Consider the following 27,017-nt stretch of genomic DNA (forward strand, 5'->3'; position numbering starts at 1 on the left):
GTGACACTTTCTGAGTAGAAAGTTACACTATCCCAGCAATATTAGAAGAATCCAAATTGGACATATTCTGTTGCACCTACCTTCTCTTAATGGCATCTGCAAGGGAGCAATAAAGAGGGGGGTTCTCTTCTACTAGTTATATTATTATGGTTATTATATACTACGCAAGGATTACTTTTATTTTTCCTTGAAAAGGTATTGAATCATTTGAACTGCAGAATTCTAGCTTCATGGTTGATTTAGGTGGCAAAAAGAGTTGCACTGAGCTATTGAAAGGCAGAACATAGGGAAGAAAAGTTCTAAATAATTTTAAATTATACAATTTTACTACTTCAGTAAACAGCAGGTATTTCAAATGAATATTTTTATCAGTGTCCTTTTGTCCATGTCTTAATTTAGGATTCCTGCAAGTTTTGAGAGACTTTGTTTGTTGAGTGCTATGGCCAATGATACATGCTTATTTTGAAGAATCACATCTTTATGCATTTTATCTTTTTTATACAACTTTTATTGAATGACTTTGTGAAATATCTTTATGCAATGGATATCTGCATATTGTGAATTTAGGACTGACTATTCCCTGTGGAATTTTTGTATGACAAATTAAAATTTTAAATTTAATTTAAAATATTTAACTTTGTAAAATACATGACTCTTGGCAGGAGATGGAAATATTTTGGCAAGTACACACTGAAAGATGGACTCACTTTTTCATGTTTTCTTCCCTTGTGGTTGCATTCTCTTATCTGTACTGTTCTTTATTTTCCTTCTACTCTTTGTTCTTAAAAAAAAAAAATACACTATTCATTGAATAGTTAAGAAAAAAGTTAAACAGAAGAATGTTGAGATGTATTCTTTTCTACAGATATCTGTCCTGTATCCTTCAGTGTGAGTTAGAGGATCTTTGCAAGCTTCTGTTTTTTTTTCTGATTCCTAAAAGGCACAGCCTGGAGTAAGGACATTTTTCATGCTGCTTCATGAGTTACCTATATTACACAAGAGAAATGGAAACTACTCAGTTTTATTCCCCAAATCATGGCACTGACTGTAGGTCCTCTCTAACCCTGCAGAAGCCTTTTCTTCCTCCTCTGATCTATTTTTTTTTTCATTTCCAATCTTTCCTCTTTTAGTTCCATTATTCCCTCTTTCTCCCTTTTGCATTGCTCTGCCGTGCACTGACATTTATTTATTTACTATATCTTTCAAGTAATCTTTTATAAGTCACTCAGAGTAATTATCTGGTGAGTGTTGTCTGGATACAGGCCTCAGGCTTTTGAGGTCTCCTGGGTCTTCCTGGTGTTTCAAGCTACGGATTATCACTTTGTTAAATCATGGTGTTTGGTGCTCCCTTCTGTTTTACAAGGCATCCATTCCTACATCAGCTCTGGCTATTTTTGTGATGAAAAGGCTTAACAGCATTTCATGGACAGGCCAGAGCACCACTATTGAAGAACCAAGGTAGCTGAGTCCACTGATTGCCTAGAATTAGCTTGCACTCTAGGCTCCTACGACTTCTTGTGAAAGCCAGAAACTTTTAGGATTTTAGAAATTCTTCCTACCTCTTACTAGGCCAGTGAGGCTTAGGAGTGAAAAGCACATAAAAATGCTGGCTTCAGAAAAGCTGGATTCTGGGGAAGGTACCATTCTCTTTTTAATCTGATTTAATACACTTGGTTTCTCTGCTTGTTTTAAGTAATATCCTTATAGAAGTTGTTTATCATGGCAATGAAACAGTTTCACTAACGTAGTATAACTGTTTAATTGCTGTTGCTGTTTCAATTGCATTAATCATGCAAAAAATCTTTTATGGGATGCATTATTAAACTAAATAATGGTGTGTTTTGCAAATTTAAAGAAACACCCCTATTAAAGCAACCTATATTAATTCTCTGGAAATCATGAGACGTGTGTTAGGTCTTCTGGTTTTTTTTCAAGAAAGAAAATAAAGATTTCATCTATCTGACAATAAATATTTGCAGTTTTGCAATTACTACCATATGTGGGATCAGAAATAAATAATGGCTCAAAGACTTTTGTACAAATTTTTGTTACTGATGTAACTTCCTTTGTCCGTAATGAGAATTATTATTTTATTTGGGAATTACTAACTATTCAGTTGTGATCCAGCTGTATCATTTATGCTTAATTCTTTGGAGGAAAGAGAAACCAGAGAGAAACACTTTTTTTGTGTAGCATAATAATTTATAAGAAGAAATATGTCCATATTTTACTTCTCTTTTCTAAAATGAGGATTCCAAGAACATTGTCACATGTTTGTACCTAATGCTTGACATATCGAGTTTAAACCAGAAATTTTTGTTCAGAATTCTTATTCATCTTCAACTAATTTAATTTTACCACTAAGTTCCTCTAAATACATTTCTAAATATCTAACCAAATGACCTATTTCTGTGATTTTTTCAGCCCTTTAGCTTGCTACAGTATTTCATTTTTAATTTCAGTCACGATTCAGAGCTTACATGTGCCATTACAAAGGTGTGGGTTTAGTTGGATGATTGGCTTAAAACATTTTATGGCTTTATTTAAATAAATCTTGTTCTGATTTTATTCTTGTTTCACATTTATCGCTTGCCTATGTTGACACAGTTCATTTTCTCTATAAGCAATTGGGTTCATATGTTGTTAAAAAGTGTGTTACTAAGACGGACATATTGACATTATAACTATATATGTCACAATCATTTTATCCCTAAACATTGTAAAAATGTGGAAAATCTTATTGAGCTCAGTGAGGTTATTTGCATACAGAACTATTCATATGCCTAACTTCATATACTGATAGAGCCTATGTATGGAGTATATGCTATGAAAAAATTTACCTGTTTACAGGTATAAAGCTGCTGATGTCCAGATCACTCTAAATAGGGTGGGAGGGAAAATTTTGGTAAGAGAACTTGGCAAACATCCACTGTATCTCAAAACACCATAGAGTTTATAGTGTCAATATACTGCAAAGGAACACTACGTGGTAAAATCCTTCCGTTTTATTTCTAGAAACTTATATAAAGTATACTATACTCAGATTTCAGTATTTCTGATCTACTGGTGTCTTGCTTTCACCATCTGCTTTTACGAAATTATTTTTACCTTAACAAGTATCAGTGGCTGCCATTGAGTGGCCCTTTGATGTGCAGTCAGTCACAGACGAGAATAAAATTGCATAATAGACCATAATTTCCTGTCTGATCATAAGCTCAGCCTTGTGTGCTGGGAGATTTCCTTCAAACTAATTGACAAATGCACTGGGCACAGGGCGTGATTGGCTGCAGCTGTGTGCCTGTTTTGTCAGAAAGACAGAAAGAGAGGAAATCTTGAGAAGTATTGACGTGTTCGTGAAATTAAGATGGATCTTCTTCTGGGAATATTCATAGTTAGAATGAAGAACTTGGGTTTTTTTCAGCAAAAAAGACTGCCTGTTCTTTCAGGTCTCAAAATAGGTTTTGAAAATGAGCAAATCCCATAGAAGACTATGTTGCTCTTTTAGCATCATTCCTTCTGACAGCAGGAACAATGGAAACACAGCACACGGCCCAAAATAATAACTTAATACTGGCCTACCACCATTTCTTCAGAGAGCTGAAAGACTTGGTCAGCACATCAGTGTTTAAAACCAAATCTAAGATAGATTCTGCTGTTTCAAACTGTATTGCGCCTCACGTACCTCACAGAAATGATGGTGCATTTCTATCTTCCACCCATGGATGTAAGGTGTGCAAAAAGGGATTTTTGCAAGAGAATTTGTGGAACTGTGCTATGCAGATACATCTTGGTAGCAGTGCTACTGATTCCCAAAGGTTAGATGCAGCCTGTACTTGCTGCCTCTCACTAAGCTCCAGCTTTTCCAATGTAAGGCAGAAAATAGCCCATGTATAGAGGATTACATGTAATGAAACACAGATTTATTGTTCTGCTTGTTCAGGAATTTTAACTTCATGCCTTCTTAGTTAGAATGAAAATTCTGAGCTTCTGTTTTTTTGGAGAAAAAGTCTAAATTTTGATTTAAGAAAAATGGAAGGGATATTGTAACTTTAAAATTGTTTTAAATAAGCTTTCACTTCAGCAAGAAGGAACTGATTCATCCTATCATCATCAATTCAGCTGTTATTTCACATTTTAATTTATATGGATCTTGCTTTTGTCAAAGAAAATCTTTTAAATAATTTTCTTTATCTGACATTCATGAAATGATACAAGCCCACAAAATCTTTGACTTGAATACATTACATTTGCCAATGGAAATGTGCACTTCCAGAGAAATTATGACCTGAACTGGATACTGATAGCTGAGATATTCTATCATGGTGATAGGCTAAAACTTCAGATTATGGGGCCTCCTTTTTAATGGTGAAATTACTTTATATAGCCATCTTAGTCTTTAATAAAAACCCCTATATTTTCTTAGCTTTCTAGTGAAATATACCTCGAAATTATAGGCCTGCAGGCCTTGAAATAATCTAACTTCATATCAGCTATTGACCTAGATCTGAGAGAGAGAGACAGAAATCATTATGTCATCTTCCTCAAAGTTGCTGATGTATGGGATAGTAAAGGTAAATCCAGCAAAACAGATTGGCAGAAAATTGGTAAAGTGGCAAGAAACATACACAGTAAATTTGTGGCACAGCATAGCTGCACACGGTCTTCACTATTTGGTGTGCATATCTATAATATACATACACACTATATCCTTTGGCTCTGCTTATTTTTGATTTGAAAAAAACAACAAAACAGAAGCAAAGTCACTTGTACAGTATCTGAAACGTTTCACAACTTTTATCCCATCGTCTTCAGCTGATCTACTATATACATCACCATTTATCAATCTGAGGCCTCCTACTGTATTTTGGCATTTCATTATGATGTGGAGTTTTTAATTTTTCATATTTGTAGTAGTATTTGAGTCATGTGCCCAGTAAGCATATTTTGTGAACTGGAGTCCCTACTCTCATCCTACTCAGCAAGTTCATCTCTATGTCTGCTCAGTGAATAAGGATTTCACTCTACTGAAATAACAACATTCTGAATTGGAGATTTTATACATACATATATATATAAAAAATCTATATATGTCTATTTACACACCTGCTTTTATACATTTAATATAATTAAGGGGTGATTGTAAATGACTGTATTGCATATATTTTAAATAGGTCCAATTAATTTCTGTGTGTTCAAAGAATATACTGAATTCATAGCATTCTGGTGTGACACTGGGATATTTGAAATTGTGTTCTTTTTTCCAGCTAACTAGCAGTTTTATACTAGGAATGCTACACTATTTTTGGCAGTCAGTCGGGCCATATGTTTTTGCCTGGCAAAAGTGCCTGCTGGGTATTTTCTTGTGTCAGGGACTTAGAGGTATTAATGCCGGAGTGTTTGTTATTTGGGTGTGAGATAGATAGCAAAAGTAAATGTCAACAAAAACAACAAAGGTGGGAAGAGCTTTGAAAAACTCAAGAGGGAGAAAATTCCCTTTGAAATATGGTAAATCTTCAAGCTTAGCTACAGGAACTTCTTTTTTCAACTAATTCAGAAAAGTTGGGTACACATTTCTGTTAAACAATTGGAAATTTCTTTAGCAATCCATCATTTTATAGTCCTCTTTTGATTTAAGGGGTTAAATTTTACTGTCAATTTTACTGGGAGCAAACAGCTAAGATAGTTTTACTAAAGCTAGTGCAATTACTTAGGATCTTTAACTAATCTCTGCATTACATCTTTAACAGATGTAATTTTGCCAAAAGAATTTAACGTGGACCTGTCAGGGTAAATTCCAAGTTGCTACAGGAGTGCTGTACATTTTGGAACAAAACACGTTTTTCAAATGTTAAAAGGCTGGGACATTTTAAAAATGTTTCAAGACTGTTAACAGTATGCCTTTCTGAAAACTTTGGAGCTGAAGCGGGCTGCCTGGAGCTGGTGGCGTGAAATGCAGGCAATCCTGCTTCTTGCAGCCCAGGGATCCCTGTCAGGAGGCATCGTAGCCCCGCCAGCCCCTGCGCGGGCGGGAAGCCGAGGGCTGTGGAGCCAGAGGCCGAGTCCCACACAGAGCTGAAGCACCCACCAAGCCCCCTGAGACTCCGGGTTTAACCAGATTTGCTGCCCCATTACCCATTTCTGTCGGCGAGGCATCAGGAGGAGGAGGAGGCCGGCCGTGCTGGCTCTGGCAGGGTGGAGCGCTCCTCACACAGCCCTGCCTGCTCACACCCACCTGGGCCAAATCACATCTTGATTAAAGAACAGGAGCCTGGCTCCCAGTAGCAGCACTCTGCCTCACACGCATACGCACATGTGCGATTTTAGAGCTTGTTTTGAGACTCTCACAGTTGCTGTGGCTGAAGAGACGTTACATGTCCTCTTGCCACCGCACTGCCTTTTTCCAAGAGCGGTGAGAGGACGGTTGTGCCACCAGGGCAGAGCGGTGGCCAAGGCTGGGGCCGGGGTCAGAGCCAGGGCCTGGCGGGAAGGAGCGCAGCCCCACAGCCCCCCGGCGGGGTGGGCGAGGCTGGGCGTGTGGTGAGGGACAGAGCAGGGATCTGCTGCCAGGTCAGTACAAGGTGGTAAGTCAGGTCATGTCCATGCAAGAAGCCCAGGCAGGAACAGCAACAAGCTGGCCTGGGCACGGGCCCTGCTGCAGCATCCCTGAGGCAGGGGCCGACAGACCCAGGGGGCTGACATGGAGCCCTGGGCCGTGGGCAGGTTGGGGAGCCCCGGGGAAGCCAGGCAGGGACAGTCAGGGCTGGTGGTGCCTCCAGTGCCCTGATAGTGTCTGTTCAGGCCATTCTGCAGAGCAATGATCCTCATAAGCTTGCTCTGCTATTGCAGTAATTTTACTGTTGAGAAGACAGGTCTCAGGGAGGAGAGATTTGACAGAAAAGCAAAAAGCTCACAGTTCGACAGAAAAACAAAGCATGAGGAAGCAGGATGAGGTTAGCATTTAAAGGTGAAGGGCAGGGATATGACTATCCCAGAACATCAAAGCTTATTTTTCTGCTAGTACAGAACTATCTATCAGTAAAACAGGTAAATTGGAAGAGAGGCTGCGGCATGTAGCCTTAAAATTGAGTGCTCAGTGATGAAATATAATTTCATTTGCACATGATGTGTTTTAAAACAAATCAGCATGATTGTAATGATACTGGGATCTCTGCAAATGGGATAAGTAAAAGCAAAGAAACCTAAAGATTCAAAACCTAACGTTAGACCTGTAAACACCAGGGAAATCAGCCCTATTTTATTTCTGTTCTCCAGAGCAGCTGGCTTCATCCCTTCCCTTCAAGCAATGCACATGGCTATACTGCATACAACCATGTACTGGGCTAACACTGTCCTGGGCTGTAATAATGTTTATTCCCTTGAGTTTTGGCTTGTTTCTGTTTGTAGTAGCTCTTGTAGAAATTAAACAAAGTGAAAACAAAGATTTCCCTGTTGGTAGGTGGGTAGGTAGGTATGTTTTCTCTGGGACTTCTGGGGTTTCTTATATGTGGAACTAATCTGTTTCTACATAGCCATTCCAATGGTATATATACCATTTTTATCCATATTATAATGTGCGTTGTATAAATTTTTATACTCGTGTGTCCTATACTGAAAAACTAACAAAATCCGTAAGGTTAGAAAGCTCCTTCCTTAGTCAAGTGTAACAGCTGCCATATTTATCATACATTTGTTTGAGTGGATCTTCAGCTCTCCACCAGTGCTTCTAGTATTTAGCAGCATGTAGAGACCATAAGAAAAATGTGGTAAATTTCCTGGGGAACTGCAAATGAGTGTAACTGTTAAAATAGTGGAATCTCAGTATTGCAGTCTTCACTTTGCAGTCTCCTTTACAACCCTGAAGCTATTGCAATAGTCCTACGAATAGTCCTATGAATTTCATTGAACTGATGCAGTTTTTGCAAAAATACTGGCCCATTCTTCCACAGGACAGGGGTAATTTAAAAGCTGCAGGAGTATACCTTTTTTTTTTTTTTTTTAAAGGTAATACTTCTTATTAATACGGAAAGCTGTAGCATATAGCTGGAAATATGTAGAGTTTAAAGACTCTTATCCATATCCAAGCACATTAAAGAACAGTATGCATCTGTTTAAAATGAAACATGAATTTAGCTTGATTCTGTATCAAGGAAGTTCATGGCAGCTTTGTGCTGACATAAGCAGCCAGTAAATCAGGACAAAAATAGCTAGGAAAATAGCATTTTTAAGAGACTTTTTAAGGAAATGCCAACATAATTGTAGTGTTGGGTTAGCTAGCTATGCATTCCTCCAACGTTAAAGAGAATTTGGGTATAGTAAAACTGAGTGAATTATTCACAGGAAATAATTCAGTGGACAAATTTAGCTTGTCTTTTGGATTAAGAGGCATACTTGCTAGAACAAAATTAGGTTACTGTGAGAATTGCTGAGTTTAAAATTTGCCTCACTGCAATGCAAGAAAGCAACTGCATGTGCATGCATAGTTCTGGAGGAAAAAAAGAGTACTGCTAAGCTCTTTTTTATTTGTCTCTATTCTTGGTTTGGATTATTTGGTAGCAAGGAAAAGTCAGGAGGAAACTGTTAACCTGCGTACTTGCTAGATTTTATTCAGTGTTACATTCTATGGAGTACATGTATGGAAATATAAACCCAGGACATCTACCAAAGAGCTGCCATAGTCGTTCAGAACAAGAGTCTGTTTAACCCCATGTATTATTGTCTCCAACGGTGACCATAAGCAGAGAGACCCTTCTGAAGAAAGACAATAGGGCAAGCATAGATGATATTTCTCCCTGGTGTTCTCACAGCTATTTTTAACTCAAATGACAGGAGCTTTAAAATGTATTTTCCCAAGAATGGGAAAAATATCTTGTGACAATATCTGTTACTTTTTACTGTCTTTGCAGTGATAAGTTCCTCTTTGGCTCAGCACATGACTGGAAGACATAGCCCTTCTAAGATCAAAACCTACATATAAACTATTTCTTTCCTTTTCAGCCTATGCAGTAACTGCCAGTTTGTTGTCTCCCCTTGAGCCGAAGTTATACATCCTGCATATACCACTTCTCTGGCAGAGTTTTCCAGAGGGTCTGTTGTGAGTAGTGTAAGCAAACATCTCATTTTTGTCTGTTTTGAACCTAGCTGCTATAAGCTTAATACGATGCCCCCTAAACCTTGCAGTGGAAGTGAGTGCCCAGTCTCTACTCACCCTTTCCATGCTGCTCATGACTTTGTAGAAAACTTATCAGGTACAGATGTAGCATTTATGAATACTACTGTATTTCCTTCCATAAACAGTTGTTTGAATAAAAGTCCATCATTATTTTTATTTTAAAAGGAAATAAAACAATCAGAAATCTCTGTCTTTAAATTTGAGTTAATAATCAAGGAATTTTTTTTATGATATTCATTTAGTGTTAGCTAGAACTAAAGATGTTTCCATGAGAGAGTTTATTCCTTGCTAAGGAGAGAAATAACCTCACCAAGGATGGGGTTTTATAGACACTGTTTATGTTAGATTACTACATTGCTCTCTATGTGTGACTACATCATAAAATCATTTGTTAGGTGAAGGTAATTTACAAATGATCAGAAGCAACCAAATTACTCTAGCTTAATGAGTTGCCACTTATTGCCTGTGTAGGCTCTTTTTCTGCTGCGGCTGTGAAGTTAGCTTACCTTAATGTACATTAATTTTATTTCACAAATGCAATGATCGAGGAGGCCTAATGCTGCCAGTTATTATGGCTCAGCAATGAGTAGTAACTCATTAAGTCATGGTTAACTTTGCTGTATATACCTGTCAGTCTGGACCTGGTGCGAAATATACAGCAGGCTGTTTTGACAGGAAAAGATCATACCAGTGCATCGATATCTGCAACGGCAACCCGCTCATCTCAGGGTAGTGTTTAAGGTGTTGATTTTCAGCCATACAGACTGAAATGTGTGAAATCATTGTCTCCGAGACACTATCTCAGTCCTTGTGCAGACAGCAGAGGTTCTGTAGTTGGATTTCCCTCTTTATAGAAGAAGGGAATTGTTGGCAGGATGTTCAGTGCAAGGGCATCAAGACTCAGGATCTTGCTATCTCAACTTGGCTCCAATGTGTCAGAATTTGGCAACTTTTTGATGAAAAGACATCTGTTTGAGAGTTTTCTTGAAGAGAGCTGAGGATATTTTTGCTAACTGATGAAAGGGCTACATGAATTCCTATGGGACTAGTTATTTTAATGCTGATGAGATTTTATCACATATATATGTCAAGAAAAAAAATCATGCAAGCCAGTTGGCCAGAGCTTTGTGAGGGTGACAGCAGCCTCCAAAGCAGGACTTGATGTAGTGGAAGCAAGGCAGAAGTTAAAATGGAGCTGACTGAACTGTCCTCCTCTTCAGTGCTCCTGGGAGCAAAAAGTGTCGGGAAGGTCTCCTATTCTAATGCAGAACCTAGATACACAAATCTGTGAAGAAAAAGACTGCAACCAGTTCCAGGCTGCTGGAGTTGCTGTGGAAAGACACTTCAAAGAACTTTGCACAAAGTTGTTTAACCATTTAATTGGACGTTCAGTAACATGTGCTGACTGGCTTTGAATAAAAGCCTGCCACAGCTCTGAGCTATTCCTTTACAGTCCTGACCTCAACTTGCACAGTCTCCCCAACTCATCTTTTTCTTTCCATTTTTTGTTCCTCTTTAATCTTTTGCTTTGCTTCTTTCCATTTTTGCAATTCCCTTGACACACTGAAAACCAGGAAATAACAATAAAAAGCTGTGGAACAAGATTTACTGCCATCACGTTATATTGTGTTCTGCTGCTGGTTTCTCACACTACATATATCCTACAGTTGCATTTCTACAATTTAGGTTGTAGAAATTCCAGGCAGCCACTGACATTCACTAGGGTTTATAAAGTGCCTACAAATCTATCCTATGATGTTCATTAAATATAAAGATTAAAATAATAGAACAGTATCTTACCGTATGCTTGAGGATGCAAGAGCCCCAAGCATCTGAAAAATAAGTTTTCATTTTATTTATTGAAATAAAAAAGATACTTAGAACAGCTGCCTTCAGCCTATGCCTGGAGAGGTGATCCGCAGTTGTGCCGTAACAGAGGGACTTACAGAACATTTCCACAGTACTCTAGCAGGTGGCGAGGATTTTACATTGTCTCGATTTCTACCTTCTCTTCCTTTATTTATCCTTTCTGTGTATTTTCCTGTTTTTAGTCTGCACTAAACTGGTTAGTTGTACTGGATGAATTATTAATCACAGTTTATGAGAAAGATTTAATATTGAAAAGGAAGGGATAATACTTTCTAGTGTGAAATAGTCTAGATGTCTCTTCTTTGAGCTAAGAAGGACTATGTTCTCAAGTCATGTGCTGAGCTAGAGGAACTGATCACGGCAGACAGATACTGTCACAAGACTTTTTTTTCTCAGTCATAGGGAAATATACTTCAAAGGTCTTGTCATCTGACCTCGGTAGGGAAAGGGCTTTTAAAAATCAAAAGTTTCACATATTTCACACCATCCTTCACTTAAACCTTGGTTTTATTCTTTTTGTCCCTAGGAAGAACGGGCAATAAAGAGTACTCGAAGCTGTCGTAACTATCGTGGACACATTATAATTGCTCAGCAATAAGATCTTTAAGTTTAAATGTGTGCATTCTGTTGCACAAATCGTATATTGTAGGTTATAGCTTTTGTTTTGTGTGCAGTGAAGCAGGATTGTGTGATTTGCTACTTTAGGAAGAAAAAGAATTGGCTATTTTATGTCAAAACTAAAAAGAAAATTTGTGTTTTGCATGTAGCAATGTAAAAACATCTACAACTTTTTTTTCATTCTTGGCACAGTTCAGTTGTTTTGGTTGTATATATCAGGACTGTGCCTTCACAGTTTGTTCACAAGCAGGGCCTAAGCTTCTCCAACATGCAATATTTATCTTCTCGATTCAGAACTGGAAAACCTGTAGGATTGATGACAATGGGCGTTAAAGCTTTGGCACTTTTGGTATGACTTGCCAGAGAAGAAAGGCTGCTGAATCCCAGGGCCCTGAGAAATGGCCTGTTGAGATCCTGGCAGGGGAGCGTGCCCACCAGCTTTCTTCCAGCCTTCCCTTGAAATTCTGCAGCTCCCCTACACACCTACCCCATGTACTTGTGGCTGAGTTTAACCAGTTTATATCTGCGTTTGCTTAAATTTCCAGTTGAGTTTGTACTAACATGTTGATGGTAAGCAGGCACAGCCGAGATGCAGGTACACATTTCTTTCAGTATCCAACTTATATGTGTAGCAACCTCCAGTTTAAGGGATGGACAGATGGCCAGGAGCAGTTCTGTCTTAAACTACCTGAGATTTTAGTCACAATCTTCTTCACCTACTTATATTCCCTTCACTAACAATTACTTCATGGGGAAGTTATTCATCATATTGTATCCTAAGTGATTGAATTGTGCTGCTGACTCCATTTTGATAGTGGATGCAATGATGTGTCATACTGTTTGTGAAACACAAAATCTTCAGGACAGCAATACTTTATTTGGGAAGTGGTGCATTTCCGTATTGTATTCATATGAATGAAATGGCTCATTGTACATGAATTAATTAATACAAGTCACTTCAGAGGTGATAACTTCTTAATTTTATTACAGTCTGTCCTGGTTTCGGCTGGGATTGAATTAATTTTCTTCGTAGTAGCTGGTATAGTGCTGTGTTTTGGATTTAGGACGAGAATAACGTTGATAACCCACTGATGTTTTAGTTGTTGCTGAGTAGTGCTTACACTGGCTGGCTGGGGGGCCACTGCTCGGGAACTGGCTGGGTGTCGGTCGGCAGGCGGTGAACAATTGCATTGTGCATCACTTGTTTTGTGTATTCTATTATTATTATTATTATTTTTTTTCTTCTTCTTCTTCTTCTTCTTCTTCTTCTTCTTCTTCTTCTTCTTCTTCTTCTTCTTCTTCTTCTTCTTCTTCTTCTTCTTCTTCTTCTTCTTCTTCTTCTTCTTCTTCTTCTTCTTCTTCTTCTTCTTCTTCTTCTTCTTCTTCTTCTTCTTCTTCTTCTTCTTCTTCCTCTGCTGTCCTATTAAACTGTCTTTATCTCAGCCCACAGGTTTTACTTTTTTTTCCCCAATTCTCTCCCCCATCCCACTGCGGGGGGAGGGTGAGTGAGGAGCTGTGTGGTGCTTAGTTGCTGACTGGGGTTAAACCACAACACAGTCACTTGAATATAAATCAGCTAAAAGCCAAGAAGTTGAGTTCCTTGGGAACTTTTAATCAAAATAAATGCTGGGCTGCCTTTATCATGATACACTAGTGTTTCCTTATGACCACAGCACCCACTTCTTCCTGGGATTTGTGTTGGTGCTTCATTCTGAGAGATAGAATCCAAACAGAGGGGTCCAGTCAACAGGACTGGAAGAATAAAGAAGTATTTATTTCCACGAAGTGCTGCAGAGTGAAAATATTTTAATACTGACATGGTACTTCTTGTTCAACAAAAAGAACACAAAAAGTCAATACATTGAATTTTTGATGTATTTGAGATGAAAACCAATGTCAAAATAGTGAAACTTCCCACAACTGGGAACCAAGACTTTAATTCCACTCAGTATTTACTTCTGTGTACGCCTCCACTCTCTGGTCCAATTGGGATGGCAGGGAGAGGTGGAGGGGTGCATTTTTACTTCTCACTTCTGTTTCCCTAAATTGCTAGCCTCTGTCTGTGAAGACTTGTTACATTCTGCTTAGCCAGTTTTAACCTACTGCTGCATGCTAGACCGTAATTTCTGTATATACAGTCTCTTACATCTTGCACCTGAATGCATTTCATGTACCCTGCAACTCTGTGTATTCTGATTTTGTGGTATCAGTTTCTAGGGGGAAATGTGTTGCTCTCTACAAATGCAATTCCTGCCCTTACACCCAGAATTGAGAACTTTCCCTCTGCCACTGTGGCAGAAGTGGCATGCCAAAAGAGTAAGCCTGTGGTCTTTGAAGAAGCCATTTGAGTCATTATGCCAGACCAAAACATTTTTTACTGTGTAGGTACATGCTTGAAAAAAATGGCTATTTTCATAGGAAACATGGGAAATTCCTCTGGAAATATGTAAAAGTTATTTTCTCTACAACTGTTCCCTTATGTAGCACTTGCTGATCCTTCCAAACGAGATTAATACTATCTAACTCGTTAAATGTAAAATGGAAATTATCGCATGAAGATGTACACCATAGATAGATGTAGAAATTCAGATAGATACCAAGAGAGACTTACAAAAACACCTATGTACCTCTTGATCCCTCTGGGAATCAGATCCTTTTGATATTTACGGAGATTGTATTTGAGAGTCAAGTCTCACAAAGTTTCCTTTTATCAGACAAATTTTACAGTTTGTCACCTCTTACAGATGTGGGAGTAGGAGAGCTGATCCAAATAGAGACTCCTTTCTTCAGATAGGTTTGTCTACTTCTTAACTTTAGTAACTCGATTTCTTTCTTTTGGATTTCCATGAGCAGTTTAGGTCTCGGGTAAATTCTCTAGTCTTCTGTTAAGCCAATATTTATTTAACTTCCAGTAGACAAATTTTAAATTCCAAGTCTTTTCAAAGTATGTATTCTTTGGAAGAGGTCTCAAATGTCTGCATAACTTCACCTGTAATCTTGTGAATAACGTGTGCTGTTAAGAGTATTGACTTGGTAGTGATGATTTAATTATTGACTTGAATTGTCGAAAGGAAAATAATGAGTTTCTTTTTCCTAAAAAGACAGCTTGAAATATTATACTGACGAAATTCTGGTTTTATTCCACAGACTGAACTTTTGTATTTGATCTTTTTATGCTCTGTGCAAGTAAGCAAAGGTCCCTTCTGTTCTTTTACATTAAAAAGAGTTGGTGGATTGCAGATTTTATAATGGAATAAATATGTTTAGGGGCAAAATATTTGTGGATTAGAACTTTCCAGCAAGCAAAGTTTGGCATTCTAGCATTTTTCTGAGTTAGGTTTTCAGGCTTGTAAGAGGGTAGTTGTAATCTTTGCTATGGAGTACAAAATGTTGCACTCACACACCCATTTCCCATGTTTGCTTATGGTTGCAATTGTGAGACTGAAACTTCTGCTATGTCGTACATGTTGGAAGGGGGAGACTATACCTGTTGGAAGTGAATAAAAATAAACTTATTTGAGGGAATGGGTGGGGATTGTTGATGATGAACATGAGTTATGCTTGCAGTAACTGTGTTGGATTTATACTGTCTTTAAAAATGAGTACTGCTTTATAATTAATTTAAATGACACCCCACTTGTTTATGCTTCTTTTATTAATAACTTTCCTCTTACCAGCACATTTGATTTGCAGAGTCAGTGCACTTGCTAACTTTTTTTCATTTCCAAAACCAGTAACACTGGCTTTTGTAAGACTAAAGATAAAGAGGATTATTTATTAGTTAGGAAGAAGTCTTTGGAGATGCACATGTATGCATTTTATGTGTGTATGAGAGCATACCTATATAAATGTATAAAAAAAATACATGCACATAGATAGTCAGAGCTTAGCATATTAAAAAAAGTATATTCCCAATTGATTTAACTATATATTTTGCTACTGCCCCAGATAAAGTTATTTATGGTTGAGCATTATGAGTGTTCTGGAAAGCCAGGAAACGTTCAGCTCCCATTAGCTGGAACTACTTTTTGTCACATAAGTCCTCCTTTACTCTCCAAACCACAATAAAAATAAAATTCAAAGTCCGCTGATTTTTCTGAACAGTCTGAATATACAGCTTGCACAGTTTAGTTATTTCCAGAACACCTTTAAATAGAAATCAAAACCAGTAACGAGATGTACTACAGGAGACTGTGTAACACACTGCAGGGCGTATGTGCTGCACCCTGCCTGACACAGCATTATGCAATCCTACCCTGCATTTTAGTACATTAAGAGGGTACTTTCAACTGCAAAACTTAAAATGTTGTGTAAAATTTTATTGGTATATGGCCTTGTCCCTTAAAGATTAGCCAAATCTGAACTAAAGATGTGAAATGGCAGGTATTTGCAACATTCATTGCTCAGCAAAACAATGGCAGCATTCTCAGCCATATTCAAATGCTCTTAAAGAATCTGACAACTTTGAAGTGGTCAGGTAAACTTTATGTGTTTGAAAAATCACAAAGATCCAATTTTCATTTTTAAAAATAGTTATGTCTTTGAACTTTAGAAATACTTCTGAGCTTATGCTTCTGTCAGTCATCAAAAATGCGAAGGAATAACATCTTCAGCTAAAACATTGCAGTGTGAACAGGAAATAAATCTTTAAGAAGATTGGTTTTTACAATCAATACCCAAGCAGTTTAGGTGACAGGTACCCACTATCTAATTGATATAAATGATTTTTTGTTTTGTATTGGGTTTTGCTAATTCGTTTACTTCCTGCCTGTGGAGCTATTGGTTGAAGCGGTCTGCTGGGGACATGTCTATGGTTCATACGATCTCTGTGACTGATATGGGTGTAATGAGGTTTTTTCGTGTTTCATAGTTCTTGTAGTCATTCCTCTGCCCATGGGCTCAATGAGCACATTCAGACTCCTTATGAAGAACAGATCTGCCAGCTGAATGGCAGGAAGCTTATGAGTTTATTTGCCAGACTTCTCTGGATGTATAAACCAGTTGCTGCAGCTCTAAAAAATGATACGACTGGTGCAGTAGTGATTTTCCGCGCTGAAGGTGGATGCCGGCAGGAGTTATGTACTGCAGATATTTTAGTGAACTCTGAAAAGACCACGCTCTGATACAACACTCTCAAACATTTCTGCTAGCCTGCAATTTTCTCTCTATCATTATCTTCTGTAGAATTATATCTGTGGGAAACCAGTTTATATGACTGTGCTTTACTGTGTAACAAGGAATTGTTTTCCCTTGTATTATTTAATGCATTTTGGTTCTAAAGCATACCTCAGTTTCCTGTATTTATTTGTTATAGGCAGTGGGGAAGAGCACAAGGGGCACAGAAAATGTGTGTGCCCCATGCCTGCTAAGGTTAGGACTGAACTGGAAATCTATTGTGCCAATTAGTGTCCACTTAGACAGCTGCCTAGATGGGTCATTTTTGATTCTGACTGTTCTCTGTAATTTCTAACACTTCCAAGGAGAAACACGTGGGTTTTGTTTATTGGTCACTAACTATTCTGTGATGGGTTTCAAAATGGCACACTGCAGTACTAATAGCTTTTCTCTGAAAATAGTACATGATCCCTGAAATTGAAGAGTAAGCCTCTCGTAGTCACTCTAGTACAAACACCCCATGAGAAATGCTCGCTTTAAAAGGTGTTTTGCTCTTGTTCAGTGTTTGTCAGGTTCAACTCCAGCCATGGCTTCCCGGTGGAGGTTGGTTCGGATGCCAGCATCCTCCAGCTGAAGGAGGCGGTTGCCCAGCGACAGGGAGTTCCAGCTGACCAGCTGCGGGTGATTTTTGCAGGGAGGGAGCTCAGCAATGACTTGACACTGCAGGTAAGTCTCCCTGGGTAGCTTTGCTTCTGGACTGCTGCCAGCTACACTGCCTCTGCCTCTAATGCTGCCAATCTGACATTCATGCCTGAGATCTAATAGAATAAATAGTGCCTGGGGATTCCTTGAACTTTACTCCACACTGCTTCATTAATTCTGACCTTCTTAATTATGCATTAAAACAGCAAGCAGGAAGGATAGGGGAAGAGAGAAAATAGGAGAGAGCGAGCTGTGCCTAGTGAATAAATGTTTACTGACTACAGAAGCAAGCCATGCACAATTTCTGTATCTGTTCAATTTCTATCTTACTTATTCCATTTGAATCTTAATGAAGAAGGATGTGAATAAATTGCTCTAAATCAGGTTGCACAGTCATCACATGTTATAGAATTTGTAACCCAATTGTGACCCCTGGAGGATAGCTACAGGGCTGCTGCTGCTCCCTGTGCTGCCGCTGCGTGAGCACAGGTGAATGCGCTGCTGGAGGGGTGGTTCCAGATCAGAAAGCCCACAGAAGTGTGCTCCAAAGCACTGAACTCATAAACGTGTGAAGCTAAGAGAGTAGCAGGGAGCATTGAAGAGTGGCTATAAGTAGGTATCTGAATTTCAGCTCCTGAAGGTTAGCTAACTGTTCTCTTCAATAAATGCAGAGGGCTGTTCATCTGTGGTGAGCAGTAGTAAGCATGGAAAGGTAGGTTCAACTTTCTCTTCCTTGTTGTCTTTGCTACCATTACCAGTGCTGCCACAATTGCTTTGTAAATATTTTTGTTTATCCTGTATGTGGACTTGGCAGTTTGCTTGGATAGCCAGGGCTTAGCATAAGAACACACATTTAAGACATTTGGGAAACTTGGGGAAACCTACTGGCCTTTTGACAGAGCCCAAATACTGATTTAATGAAATTGTTGTCCTTCTGCAGTGGTATCAGAGAACTGTAGATGGAATCTGTAGTAGTGCAGGTGATTATATAAAAGATCCCTCACAGGCAGAACTATTTCAGATTAATTGGCACTCATATTTCAGAAGTATTGCCTGTACTTAGAATGGCTGCTAAACCTGGGTACAGAAAGTCACTACTGTATTGATGACCTATCACTATTTCTCCTTGGGTATGATATTTATTGCTTTGCAAAAGGGTTTTAGGGAGTTTCAGCACACAAAGGAAGGTATAGAAATGCGAATTGTTGTCAGTCTCCAATGCATCACCTGTGGATAGTGTTGATACATATATTCACAGCATAAATGGCAATGTGCTTCACTTACTTATATGTGAAAACATAAATACGAAAACGTAAGAATAAAAAAAAAATATAATGTGAATTACAGAAGTTGCCAGTTGCTAGATTTGGGTGTCTGTGTTGTTCTGTCAGAAGCTTCTTAAGCACTTAGCATTTCCTGGGAAGCTGTAGCTATTGGTGTTACTGCTATTTTATGTCAGCATGAAACGCAGATTTTAAGCCCAGTTTTACACTTGCAACCAAGTCTGTTGTCAGCTACAATATACAACCTGTTGCCAGGGTAAATTAAAAATTGCTTTCCAAATATACAGGCCTGCTGATCACTTAATTCATTTCATTGGAATGTCAGAATTACCACGTGTAGTCAAGACTTTTTATTATTTAGTAAACTCAGCCTAGACTCATTGCTTTGACTCTTGGCTTCTAAAGAAGATAGGAAGTTCAAAAGCTGTTTCAGATGGTATAATCCATACTTCTGTATTTAAGTGTCTTAAATATTGCAATGATTAATATCATCAGTGATGTATCAACTACGTTTTTATTTTTGACATTTATTTAAGTGTATTTTACTCTCCTGTGTTTGCAGTTTTTTCTGTTGGATATTTGTGTACGAGTATTTATTTATTGTAGAAATTTGTCAGCACAAGAACAATTGTGGGTTTGAGGTGTTTGAGTTCCTATGGTAGGCTGTTTGGGGCTTTTTGCATAAGAAGCTGAATGCTAGTAAAATTTGAGTGCTCGTGAAATACTAACTGCTGGCATTTATGTTGCATTTGTAATTTCAGAGTTAATGTCACATATGAGCAAATTAACTAGCTCTTGTTTTCTAGACGTACAGATTTGCATGCAGAATAAGAAAAATGCAACTTAGATTTGTACTCAGCTGGCGCTTTTAAGTTATTTTATTTTATGGTAACGTAGAATTCCTAGTAAGACCATTTTGTCCTTACATTTATCGTAAATTACTTTTGAACTTTTTGCCCAAGATACTGTGGGAGAATCTAGAGGTCAGGAAGGAAAACTGATAGTATTACAGATAATGAGATTATAGAGGACATGGGAAAAGCTGCGGTAATTGCAGGAGTATAGGGCAAGGATATAGGAAATACTCCAGGATAGCAAACTTCATTGGTTTCACAGCTCACAGAACAACTAGATTTGGCTTGACAGCTACTTTAGGATCTCAGGCAGCTGATACAAAACATAACTGAGAATGCGAAAGCTGCGTTTGTTTTCCTGTTTGGAGAGAAGAAAAAATCTTTCATGGTAGCTGAAACCTGTAAAAAAGAAATGAAGCTGGAATGGACAAACATTAAAGAGAAATTATTATAAGAAAGAAAGTGCCAAGTTGAGATCTTAAATAAGTAATTTGATATCAACAACAATGGTAAAAGAACTGTAGGAAGGATAGAAGTGAAATATGTGTGGAGACATTTAATTTTGGTACCTCAGATAAGTGTTTTGTCCTTGAAAAAAGAGAGAAAGATTAGACACTGATTCAACTGTGCACAGGGGAGATCAGCATCTTAGCTAGTGACTAAAGGGGCAAGTAGAGAAATTAGAGCCATGGTAAGGAAAGATTGGTAATGACTGGATGAAGAATGACACCTGCAAAATTTGAATCTCATAAGAAGGAATTAGAGCAATAAGCTGCTTCCTAAAAGCACAGCAAATGGTGTCACTTTAAGGGTGCTAAATATTCTGAAGAATGATGAAGAGCTCCCTGCTGATTACAGTTCACTTTGGAATGAATAGAAGTAATTAATTAATATATACCCAAAATAGGAATTCTTTCAGAAGTCTCTCATGAGTGTATGAGAACAGTGGTAAGATCTTCTCATGGCAATCATAAGGGCAAAAGAAGAACAGAACCATAACAGAGTCACCAAAGGAATAAACAGCTGTGTAGCTGTGTATCGGGAACGTTGAAGGGTTGTAACAGGAGATGACTGCTTACAACAATATTGTCCTTGCCTCCAAGAATGACAAAATTGGTTAACAACCCTTGTGGAAGCAAGCTATGTAATATTTATTGATACACAATTTTGCTCAATGCAAACAATTTGAAATTTACTACTGGTAATACAAGCAGTATTATATTAGTACAGGCTTGCCCTTTCTTGGGGAACTCAAAATGCCCTTGCGTCAAGAAACTCTTGCAAACAGTTTGTATTCCCTGCCTTGCAGTAGCAAAACAGGGATAAAATTAAGTCAGTCTTCTGTTTCCCAGTCTAGTACCATTTCTTTTTGTCAGTGTTTCCTCTATGAGGTAAGTGCAGAAAATACAGTTTTTTGAAACAGAAAAAGACTAAGAATGTGATTAGTAGCAGGACTTGTTAGCTTTAGCACAGTGGTCCACTGAGACAACTTCTAAATCAGAGTTAGCTTTTATTTGACTGGAGCATAGGCTCGAGGTCTGGAGCATAGGGTTCACGTGAATTTGGCTTTAACCGCATCCATCCATATAGGTGTTTTCCTAAAATTATTTATACATACATTCAAGAAACAAACAAACAAACATGACTAGAAGTATTGTTAAACACTGGTGTGTGAGCTGATGAGCATAACTGAAAATGAGTAAAAAAGAATGGCATAACTGGAGTAGCAACATAGATGATCATCCCTACAGAGGAGGGAAAAGAGAAGTGGTAGGGGAGAAATGGTGCTATAAGTAATGTTAGCATGCTGCAGTTTGACAGTGGTTTGGAAAGAGTATGCTTCGTTATGAAAGGGTTTCTGAATAGTAAACATTAGAGCTCTAGTCCAGAGGGCACCTGGTTCTACTGAAAGCACTTGCCAGTACTATTGTGTGAAAAGCTCAAGGACAGAGAGAACACCTTGTGACAATGGGTCCCAGGTTATATCTCTCACATTTTAAATATTTATGAAAATAGGGTATCGCTAATACCATTGTTATCAGAGAACAAATTTTTTAGCAGAAACAGGTATTTGAACAATGGAACATTGCATTTTATCGAAGAAGGACCTTGTGTACCTAAATGTATGGCAACTTTCTTACTCTCTAAGCACAGCTCAGTACAAGAGAGCTTCCAGCAGTTCTTGTATTTCCCTGCTTCAGTTTACTGAAGGTACAAAGGAGAAACCAGGTGACACAGTGCAAAATGTGCCCTTAACCAGCAAAAAACCCCCATGTGCTCAACTTTAGTTATAAACCCATGAACACTAAGCTTAGAGTGGGTCTTTTGACATACACAACAAGTAGTGCCTTTTGTTAGAACCTACAGTTTTGTGTATAGGATACCAAATCCCTCATGGGAACATCTTTGATATTCAGCAGTTTTGTGGGTTACAGAATACAGTTGAGCCAACATTTGCATATGTAAACACTGTTTGGAGAGATTTCTCGCAGACATCCTGACTGAATCAATCATCCTATGTGAAATTCAAAGAGAGAAAATGATTTTACGTGTGTGTGTTTAAATCAGTATTTTGGGTCAATATTTGATTGACCTGTGGATCTTTTCTTACTTGTAAAGCTGGAAGAGATATGTATTGTACTTCTTCAAAACAGAAGAAGCTAGCTGAATAATACTTAAGTATATTATCGTAATAAAGGAAATCTAGAGATGCCATCTGTGTTACCAGGTAATATGGACTTGGCTAAATGAGTGGATAACAGTACTGCTCACTCTTGCTTCTTTGGATGGCTGCAGACTCACTGTATATGACAACAGAAACTCTACATGTTGAATAAGTTTTTCCAAGACTTGTGATGGACCTCGTGGTATTATATGCCCATAATGAATGTGGAAAGTACCATGTAGCCATATTTAGTATGAAATTAAGTCAGGGCCAGCTCAGGTCTACAGATTTTCCATATCTGTTTAAGAGAGTACATTGTTCATTAATTGTTCTGGCAGATCAAGATCTAAATACATTAATAAGTTAGACCTTTGAGCCCAGTAACACATTTCCATTCTGCTTTTAAATGCATTGCTGTTCTATTCTTTTTATGCTAAGTTTTTCCTGGAAGTAGGAGACTAAGAAAAAGATTTAACTATAGCTAAATAAGGGATAAAATATCTTCAGGTAGTTTGGTAACTCCAGAAAGTGAATGGGCCATGTTTGAGCAGGCTGCAGCATCTAGGATGGCCTTGAACTTTGCTGGTACCTTCTAGGTTCTTCTGACATTTCTTATGTGTTTTAGTTGGTCTGCTGATGGTTGAGGAGGAAGTGTGACAGGGTTTTCTTTGCAAACTTTCTGCATTGTGCACTCTCTACAAGTTTGTATTTAATTTCTAGAAGTATCTGAGTTTTGGTATCTAGATGAATTCTGTGTTGTCTGCTAAATCTGGTTCATGGTTTCCTGGAACAGGGTTGCTGGTGCCAGTGTTCTTACAGGAGTCTTACCGACTCATAATATTTCTGAATTACCTGTGCTGCCCTTTTAGAATAATTTCCAAATTTCTAAATATGAGTTTCTTTTGTTTCCCACTTTGCCGACAGTTTCAGTAAGTTGGGAGTCTATTGAAGTAATTTCCATTTCATCTATGGCTGTTATTACTTATATGTGAGAACATGTTCAGGCAGCAGATTAATTTTTTTTTTTAACTTCATTTCTCTTAGGCAGTTAAAATTCACTACATTGAGGCCATTAAGTGAATTTTACGAAATCCATTTCTGAAAAAGCAGTTGCTTTGCATGCGACTGATGGAGGAACCACAATACTATTTGCGTGAAATACAGTATATTGATAAGAAACTCCTTCAGCAAACCACTGTGGTTCTTCTCAAGACATACACAGTGTTTCAGAATGAAATTCTCTTGAAAATTGCACTAATATTAGATGTGCTTTTGTTTTCTACCTGAATACTTGCATTAGACAAGCACTTGTTGAATCTTTCTCCCTCATCATGAGTATAATCCAATTCGTATGTTTACAATGCTGTCCATTTTTTTTATTTGGATCCTGCTTTACGTTGCAGGAGGGAAAATGTGTAAGAAAAAATTTCAAAAAGCTGTAGTTGTTGGAATGGTGGCAGTGAGTAATAACTGTTATGAGTTTGTAAATCATGACAGTAAAAGAAAGGTCAGCCTGTGTCTTTCATTCATCACCTTTGTAAATTGCTCTGGTCAAAAAGTGTTTAGCATATTGCACACCGTTACCAAAAACTATAGTTGAATTAGGAGAAGTTCAAGGATAAGAGGGATATTTACTTCCTTCTTCCTCCGTTTTCCCTAAAAGAAAAAACATGGTATTAACTATTCTGGTAGACTACATTTATAAGGAACGATCCATAGAGATTATGTATTTTCTAATTCTTAAGTAAAATAGAACAATCATTGACAAATATTTGTATTGTGCTAAAACCCAAGCAAAAATAGGATTTATTTAACACTTTACACAATGAAAATACTGGATTAAGAAATGGGAAATTGGGACAGAGTATCTGTGGATTATTTTTTAACATTGAGAATTTTGTGTCTGAAAAATAAAATGGTAAAGGAAGACATGGAAACTTCAGTGTTGGAAATATATTTTAAAATAGCAGGTAGCATACCAAATATGCCTCCTCAATAGATAGGTGGAATGTAGTCACCTGCCATTATAATTTCTTCGCTTTTGTCTTAATTTTACTTATTTAAATTTTTACAGCTCTGATCATCTGAAATGTCATCTGTAATACATTCATATTTCTAATTATCAAGGTCACACAGCTATTTAGGAAACCATTCTGGGTTTCCTCCTTTTATTTTTGTTTTTCAAGCTTTCTCACTCATTGTAATTGAAAATGTGGGAGGGAAACTTAAATGCTTCATATCTGACTACAGTTTTCATCACAGATGAACCACCATACTCTAGGAGATGCAGAATTATTCCTGTTAGGAGTGGCTTTGGGGGGGGCGGGGCGTGAAGGGGGAAGAAGAAATGAAAAGAACAGAGTTGTTGCATTATGACAGCAAAGGCCCCGAGAAAGGAAAAAACATTGGTGTTGTTTTTTTTTGGATGACCAATGCAGGCTTAAAGAGAAAGAAGACAATTGTTTTAGGAGTTATTGAAGCAAAAGTAGGTGTATAATTCCTTATATATCATTTCATTGGAGCAATCCTCGATGAATTTACAACTCCTAGAAGCTTCCTTATGAACTCTAAAAGCCTGTTGAAGAAATGAATGTGAAGTGTTTAAAAAAAAAAAATCAGTAATAAGCAGAACAACAGAGCAATACAATTTTCTCTCCTCATTTAGACTAAATAAAGCAGCAAAAGTACCTGTTCCACAAATGAAATTATTTTCACTTTCTTCATATACAGAGCAGGTTGTTATTTCATTTTTTTAGGTAAAACATTGGCTCCATTGATTTAGTGAAAGTGATGCCATTGACTTTCCATGAGCCAGCATTCTCCCTCTCATTCTCTCTCCCTCTCATTTTCTCTCTCACTCATTCTCTCCCTCTTCTTCTCTCTCCCCTTTTCTCTTTCACACACACACACAACATCCTTACTGTCCTGGGGAAGCTCCTCAGCTAGTGTGAAATGCTGTACCTTCCATCTGTAGAAGTACGAATGCAACTCCCATTCCTGCTGAGTCCAGTTTCCAGTGCTGTTCGTGAGTGAATTGATCAGTGTTTTCCTCACTTGTACTGCTTTTCTTATTAGTTTCCCTCAGTTCAAGTCACTTTTGCTGCTTTCATTTCTGTCTCCCCCAAGCAATTCCAGTTCTTTGAAATCCTGTTTCCATCCAATATCTGTTGCCCATTAAGGTGTTAAAACAGCTTAGGAAACCAATTGTTGTTTCTAATCTTTCCCTTTCCCAGCCTATGAAATAAAGGCAGAGAGAGAATGAGAGACCTAAGTTGCCTTGCAGATCTGCTCTACCTGCCAATGAGCTGACATTTTCTTCTACTTATGGGTTCTGTGTCTCATTGGATGATGTGCTTCTGTACTGTTGACCTCCTTGTTTTCTGATATCCTTGCATCTAACCAAGAAGCTGCCAGATCTGCAGGAGGGTACAGAGCTACAGAATAATCTGCAGGTAGTGGAGGGGGCCTTGTGGGAAATCTGGGGAGGATTGTCATCTGACAAGGAGTCACGAGAGGTATGCTGCATTCTGGGAGCTAAGGTCCAAGATGTTGCCGAGAGGGTGCCACAACTTGTCAAGAGCACAGACTACTATCCATTGCTACTCTTTCATGTGGGCACGAATGACACCAAAAGCCGGAACCTGGGCAGAATCAAGGAAGACTACAAAGCCCTGGGGGTGCAAGCAAAAAGTATTGGTGCCCAAGTTATCTTTTCTTCCATTTTACCAGTTAGAGGAAAGGGTGCAGCCAGAAATAGACGTATAATGCAAATCAACTTCTGGCTTTATGGTTGGTGCCGTTGTGAGGGTTTTGGCTTTTACGACAACGGGACATTCTTTGATGACTGCAGCCTGTTAGGGAGGGATGGAATCCACCTGTCTAGAAGAGGCAAGGGAATCTTTGGCAGCGGGCTGGCCAACTTGGTGAGGTGGGCTTTAAACTGAAGGACCTGGGGGGCGGGCTCCAAAGTGGTAACACTCACACCATTGCAACAACTGGGGAATAAGCCAGGCCAAGTAGAGCAGTGACAAATGTTCCTTAGCTGCCTCCCAAGATGAGAACCAGAAGACCAACCACCTTACGTGTATGTATACCAATGCACGCAGCCTGGGGAACAAACAGGAGGAACTGGAGCTCCATGCCCAGTCAGAAAGTTATGATATCAATCATAGGAATAACTGAAACATGGTGGGACAACTCACATGACTGGAGGATCATGATGGATGGCTAGATGCTGTTTTCTTAAAGACAGGCAGGGAAGAAGAGGAGGAGTCGTCACACTCTATGTTAAGAAGAACATTGAATGTTGGCATGGTTTAACCCCAGACTGCAACTCAGCACCGCCCAGCCGCTTGCTCACTCCTCCCTGGTGGGATGGGGGAGAAAATCAGAAGAGTAAAAGTGAGAAAACTCCTGGGTTGAGATAAAGGCAGTTTAACAGGCAAAGCAAAAGCTGCGCATGCGAGCAAGGCCAAACAAGGAATTAATTCCCTACTTCCCATTGGCAAGCAGGTGTTCAGCCATCTCCAGGAAAGCAGGGCTCCAACACGTGTAATGGTTACTTGGGAAGACAAACGCCATCACGCCGAACGTTCCCCCCCTCCCTTCTTCCCCCAGCTTTATATGCTGAGCATGATGTCATATGGTATGGAATAGCCCTTTGGTCATTTGAGGTCAGCTGTCCCAGCTGTGTCCCCTCCCAACTTCTTGTGCACCCCCAGCCTACTCGCCGGTGGGGTGGG

At 38.5% G+C, this 27,017-nt stretch overlaps 1 protein-coding gene across 1 annotated transcript in view; it reads left to right on the plus strand.

Moving 5' to 3' along the window:
- PRKN (parkin RBR E3 ubiquitin protein ligase) overlaps positions 1-27,017 on the plus strand; it is a 780,164-nt gene that overhangs the window by 140,618 nt on the left and 612,529 nt on the right. The window contains exon 2 of the mRNA XM_087774081.1: positions 17,334-17,497. Coding sequence (XP_087630207.1) covers positions 17,334-17,497 — 164 coding nt within the window. The remainder of the gene's footprint in view (positions 1-17,333; positions 17,498-27,017) is intronic.

The sequence above is a fragment of the Nipponia nippon genome, unplaced genomic scaffold (assembly GCF_047370975.1).
Source record: "Nipponia nippon isolate SJK-2023a ecotype South Korea unplaced genomic scaffold, ASM4737097v1 scaffold_4, whole genome shotgun sequence".
NCBI classification, from domain to species: Eukaryota; Metazoa; Chordata; class Aves; order Pelecaniformes; family Threskiornithidae; genus Nipponia; species Nipponia nippon.